At 49.9% G+C, this 6229-nt stretch overlaps 1 protein-coding gene across 1 annotated transcript in view; it reads left to right on the top strand.

Annotated features, from left to right (window-relative positions):
* Positions 1-422: 422 nt before the first annotated feature.
* Positions 423-6229, top strand: part of SUCLG1 (succinate-CoA ligase GDP/ADP-forming subunit alpha) — a 42391-nt gene continuing 36584 nt past the window's right edge. The window contains exon 1 of the mRNA XM_036751665.1: positions 423-533. Within this exon, the coding sequence (XP_036607560.1) occupies positions 425-533 (109 nt within the window). The 5' untranslated portion in view covers positions 423-424. The remainder of the gene's footprint in view (positions 534-6229) is intronic.

Below are 6229 nucleotides of genomic sequence, written 5' to 3'. Positions count from 1 at the left end.
TGGGTCAGAGGCCCTGACTCTCTGTCGCCAAAGACTCCTCTCCTGGCTCTCCCTCCAGGTCCCAGGGCTCTCCTCTGACCCCCGCCCATTGGCTTTGCCACGCCCACTAGGACCCGGGTAGCAAACTACATTTCCCATGAGGCCGCGCGCTGCCCCGCCTCGCTTCATCGTCCATTCCCTTCGCAGGAGGCTGTTCCCAATTCGCCTGTGGGAAGATGTAGAGCGGATCTTGGCTCCAGAGGAGGTTTGGGGCTCAGAATTTCTCAGTCATTGTCACAACATCTTTATCTCTCGTTCAGTTCGTCGGCAGGCCCTTGAGAGGCTTCGTTAGTGCCTGTTTGTGCCGGCGTCTGCCGCGGCCACCTTCACTTCCGGGCCGGCCGTCGCGAGGCCCCCTTCGGGGTCCTGCGGATGTCATTGGCGAATGACCGGAGCCGCCCCAGCCTCGGCCCGAGCTGTCTTTTCCGTAATCATGACTTCGGGCTGCGCGGGCCTCGCCGCCGCCGCCCGCCTCCTGGCGCGCCCCTTCCTCCGTGAGTGCGAGCCCTCTCCCCCTGCCCGCTCCCGGGGTCCCGCGACCCCCTCCGTGCCGGGCTGCAGCCTGCGGGGGCGCCTGGGCCCGAGGAGGCGGAGGCGGCCACGGGGCTGGGGGGAGGGGCCGGAGTGTTGGGCGCTGGGCCCACTGGGAGAAAGGCCCTGGGGCGCCCGTGCCTCTGGTTAGGGAGCGCCGGGGAAGCCGCCCGCGTGTGCCTGGAGAGCTGGGGTCCTGGGTGGACCCTGGGTGTGGGCCGGGAGGGTCTGGGGTGGGGGGTGGGCCCGGAGCTGAGCCCTGGGGATGCGGGGCAGGCCCTGCACTCAGGGAGCTTCCAGGCTAACTGCGCGGGCCGCACGGGGACCGTGCACGGGGTTGCCTTGCTCAGACCCGACCCCCAGGCTGCTGGCGCGCCCGCCCCGGAGGTCCCGGGTTCGAGGGAGGAAAGGAGTGTGTATATGGGGGGCCGCTGCCAAGGTGGGCCCCCCGGCTGGGCGTCAGCGGATATAGGGGTTCGGGGGGACTTGAGGAGGAAGCTGGGTGATGGGGGGTGAGGAAGAGGGGGAGCGTGTTTGTGGGGGTCCCGTGGAGCCTTGGAGATGTGAGACCGGATGTGGAGAGAAGAGGTGGTGCTGGACCACCTTGTGAGGACCGTCTGTGGAGACGATGAGCGGACCCGGCAGAGGAAATCACCCCACAAAGTCATCGGGGAGGGGGTGCGCTACCCAGACAGAAGTCGGCTGAGGGGGTGGGGGAGGGGAGCAGGAGGGAGCGAGGCTGGGGGTTGGGAGCTCCAGCCACCGGAGCCCGCATCCGGATCCAGGGTGATGGGGACCGGGGGTGCCCCGGAGACCCCCGCGGGGGATTCCTTGGTCCCTCGGCCAGGGAAAGGACAGTAGGGCCCGGGACCTGCCTTTGGAGACTGACAGCACCGGCTGGACGGATGGCTTATGGTCAGAGGGACCCGAGCCTGGCACTTTGAGGGGGTCGGGCCGAGGACTCTGGGTCCGGAGGCTCCGAGAGAATCCGGGGAGTCCGTGTTTGCAATGGGACCCTGGACTTGAACCGGGTCTGTGGTCCTTTGGAGTGGGAGTGAAGAAAAATTTCTTTTACCGGACCCTGCCTTGGGGGGGGGGGGCGGGGGCGGGGGGTGGTTCTGGGCCTGGATCTCAATCCGCAGGCTTCTATTCTGAGCTCTCAGTCCCTGGCTCCGGATTAAGCTTTGGGGGGTGAAGAGGCAGGAACATTCCCATTCTAATGAGGAGAGGGGACCAAGTGTAAATCTTTGGCTATATACCATGTCTGTCTGCCTGTCTTTCTGTCTATATATGTATCTACGTATACACGTATGTATGTATGTATGCATGCACACAGAGCACATAGAAGGTAAGAATCTGGCCACTTTCAGTGAAGGAGTCTGGAGAATGGGCTTAGCCCAGCCAGGAGGATGAGTTGGAATAGAACAGTTACAGGAGGTGAGGAGGGATTGAATCCTCTGAGGGGCAGAAGAGCCATAATTCCGGTTGGGGAGAGATTTGTGATAGGTGTTAGTAAATGCTGCTTTGGGAGGTGGGCTCCTGAACCTCACTGGGGGTCAGCAAAGGCTGGGAGTGGGGAGATTTTGGTCAGTTATGGCGTGAGATAGATGGTCTGTCTTGGAGCTCCATGGTGGTGCCAATGGACTGTTAAACCAGGATCTACTTAAAGGTTGTGCCACCGCTGGGAAACAGCCCTCCCTGGATCACTTCCAGGACTTTTTTTCAACTTTTGAGAAAATCACAGGCCAATGAGGAGACAAGACAGGCCTCGGATTGCCAAGACACTCAGGGGAAGGGTAGATTGGATTCAATTGGCGAACCTAGGAATGTCTAAATGTATATGGGGAAGCTTTCTGGAGGTGGCACTGGTTTTGGAAGTTGAATGAGTGAGAAGATAATCTATTGTAAAGGAAGATAGTGGCCCTCTTGAGACAGGTATAGGATACCTTGGCTTAGGAGAGGGTGATAACTGGAGGGTAGCAGGAGGGAAGAGCATCTGGAGTGGGGAGTAGAAGTGAGCACTGAGGTGTAGCAGGAGGGGACAAAGAGCCACTACAATGGGAAGGAGTTTTCTGTCTTCATCTCCTGCCAGGGTTTCCCAAAAGGCCCAAAGACCTTAAGGAGTGCCACTGGCCTGGAGGGAATTAGGGTTCCCAGTCTAAGACATAGACTGCCTTTTTTCCCAATGGGAAGTTGTTCCCTGGCTCTCCCATTTAGAATTTCAGAGCCCAGTGAGGTGACTTTGGTCTGGTTCTGGGCAGCCAGGTGTGTGGACCTTTTAAACCACCCCAGTCGTTATAAAAATTGGAGGTTTGGGCCATGTCTTCAGTGGAACAGGCCACAGACTTAACCCAAAGCTTGTCTAAGTTCTTGCATAAGGTACTAGCTGGAAAACAATGAGTTTGGGTTCTTGGATAGCCATCCTTCTGAAAGAGGTGAAGATTGAGTTTCCAAAATATCCTTTTTCTCTTTGTATTCTGGTCAAGGACACATTGCCTTGCTTACACATTTCTGTTCTCACTAAGGGGAGAAAAATACATTTTTACTTTGATCTGGTAGAGGTTTTTGTTTTTGTTTTTATTAGCATGAGTTAATTATTTTTTTAGGCTTCCTCAGGAGACAAGATATGTGTTAGCGTTAAAAAGCCCAAGGAAACTATGCCATTCTGTATGCGTGTTTGTGATGTGTAGCACAGGCTCTTTGGGTTTCTATTGACACCACTTTCAGGACTAAATGTTAACAGTTTTGCAGAAGTGTTTTTAATGAAACAATTGTCAGTGTCTTTCAGGACTTTGCACTCTAGGGTGTTGCCACATTTCTTGGGCCATCATCTAGTTGTACAGTGGAGGAAACTGAGGCTGAGATCATGCAGCTGATGTGTGAGGCAGGATTTGAAGTCAGGTCTTGCCGAGTCCAGGCCCCGTGCTCTATCCACCGAGCCACCCAGCTGCCTCCGAACTTGGGGTTGGTCTTCTAGGGCCATAGTTCACAAATCCCTAGTGGTGGTGCCTCTGGAGGTGGAAGCATGACAAAGACAACTTTATCTATTTCAGAACTTTGCCTGAGGCTGATCCTGTGCCCAGGAAAATGAGGCAACTTCACAATTACCAACTTCACAGCCTCTTTCCAGAATTCAGGCTAGTCATGTTTGGACAACAGTGCAGGGACGTTGTGAGTTACAAGCATTGTTAGCTGGGCCTGAGAATCCTACTGCCATTTATGATGTTATATAATCACCTCTTGTCCAACAGTTGATCGAGTTCTAGTTAGTTTATAAGCACAACTGTGTGTGTCTATGAATGGGTCGTTGACATCATTTAGGGTTCAACTTGTTTGATCTTGCAGTAAGAACTGGATATTTTCTTTCCTAGGGAAAGACTACCTTTGCTCCTCGACAGAGTTGTGAAGTCAGCTTGGTAAGAAGGCCAAAAAGAGGGAAGGGTCGTTTTTTGGATGGTGTTTCTTTGGGATTGAGTTGGCTTTCAAGATCATGACCTCAAGGATCATAGATGTGGGGAATGTGAGAGACCTTCGAGGCCATAGAGCCCAAACCTGTCACTGTGCTTTTATGGGCCTCTGCTGTCTGCTGCCCCATAGAGCACCAGGGATCGGTAGTGTTCACATGAACCCCAAAGGCAGCACTGCTAAGGAGGCTTCCTGACCCCCATCTGAAGATGAGGGGAGAGCCAGGGCTAGCTTTCTCGCCCTCATTGGCTGTTGGCTCCAAGAGAGAGACTGCTTGGGCTGTTCTTGACTTCCGGGCTATGGCTCTTTCTTCTTTGAGATGAGCTCAAAGCTCTAAAAAGCATTTATGTGGCAGTCCTGGCAGGCGATTTATACAGGGTCTCTTCTTAATTTTGTGTCTTGTTATGTTCAAGACCCAAAGAGGTAGATGAGGTGACTTTCGTAGGTAGTAAGTAGCAAACATGGGCTTGGAACCCAGGACTTCTGGACTCAGACCCATTATTCTCTCCAGCACATCTTGGGACCTTCCTTTGAGAATGAATTGCAGGTTTCACAGCCTTTCTTCCACTGAGTTCAGAGCATAACATTCAATTTGCAAATTCACTAGAGAGGGATCTGGCAACACTCCACTGGTAGTATGATTTCTGGCATTTGATTTTTTAAGCAAAATTCCATTATAACAAAACAATATAGATATATTCCATGAGTTCATTAAAATAAGATTTTATTGATCATTTGGAGAAAGGCCAATGTGAATTATAGGAAATGTAGTTTTATTATTTGTTTAAGAAAAAGGTTAAATGCAATTGGTCACTAAGATCCCTTTTAGCTCTAGTATCAGTAATTTTAAGTTTATCTATGGTAAATAGACATAAACTGACCTGAAAGATTTGACTTGTGCTTTAATTGATAGATAAGAATGGTATGTCATGTGATTATCGATTGTATTTAAATATATTAGAAGCTCTTGAAAATCATTCTTTTAAGTAGTTAAACATTTTCCTAGCAATCATTGACACTTTTAATTTGCTAAGTAAACTTTTTTAGGTAGCTGTGGAAGTTCTGTCTCAGTTATCATAAATTCCAAATTAATTAGACTTGGGTATTCTTGTCAGTCCACAAAGGCCTACTTTGCTGCTTCATAGTTGATAGAGGTGATCCTGCGTTTGGGAATGCTATGCCAGTGATATAAGCTCTAGCCTATTATTTTACCATGTTGTAAAGGGTCTTACCGATAGGCTGTCTGCTTTCTGGAGGACTAGTCTAGCTAAGTATAGAGAGACTCACCACGCAAACATACTACCACCACTGGACAGTTAATGAAGAATTCTTTGACCTTTGCAACCCTTGAAACAAAGGAAAATACCAAATGCTCTATAGTAGTATGCTGATTCTTTTCTGCTTTGGCAGTGATGGGGGCAGAATTTCATAAAATGGGACAAGGGGAGCCAAGAAATCAACAATTTTTAGATGATTAAGTGCCTTACAAGAAGAGATTATTTCATTAATTGTATTTATGTCTCCAGCGTCCTCCTGGCTTATCGGGATATGCCTATGGGGCGCAGGAGGGACTTTATAAACTCTTCTTGATTAATCGGCATGCTACTAAAGGAAACATTTTTGTTCTAAATGAAGCCTGAAGATTGAAGAAGGTGGCAATATAAGGCTGCCTCCTAAGCTTTGTTAAAGTCCCAGATAAAAGATGGTGTTAGCATGCCTCCAAAGGCAGTAAGAAGCATCATTTCAGGGGATGTCTGGCCATCTGTTGGAGTGCAGTGCTTGTGATAAGCATTTATAAAAAGACCACCATGAAGATCACTGCAACTTAAGTGCCAAAAAAGATTAGAAATTCCTTGAAGAATTCATTAAAATCCCTTCAAAGTAAATGAAACCTCAAAACAAAGGTAGTCATAGGGGAGGAAAAAATCCAGGGAGCAGAATTAGGGACCTGGAATTTCTTTGCAGTAGAAAACTTGAAGTTAAGGAAACTTGCTACAATGGAGGTCAACCTCCAATTAGTCTTTTTAGCCAATTATGTCATCTTTTTTTTTTTTTTTTTGAGGTGGGAACAGCAGGGCAATTGGGGTTAAGTGACTTGCCCAAGGTCACACAGCTAGTAAGTGTGTCAAGTGTCTGAGGCTGGATTTGAACTCAGGTCCTCCTGACTCCACGACTGCAGGGCCAGTGCTCTTCT

This window comes from Trichosurus vulpecula, chromosome 3 (assembly GCF_011100635.1).
Source record: "Trichosurus vulpecula isolate mTriVul1 chromosome 3, mTriVul1.pri, whole genome shotgun sequence".
In the NCBI taxonomy this organism is placed as follows: domain Eukaryota; kingdom Metazoa; phylum Chordata; class Mammalia; order Diprotodontia; family Phalangeridae; genus Trichosurus; species Trichosurus vulpecula.
The sequence above is the reverse complement of the archived record's forward strand: the minus strand, read 5'-3'. Positions and strand labels throughout refer to the sequence as shown.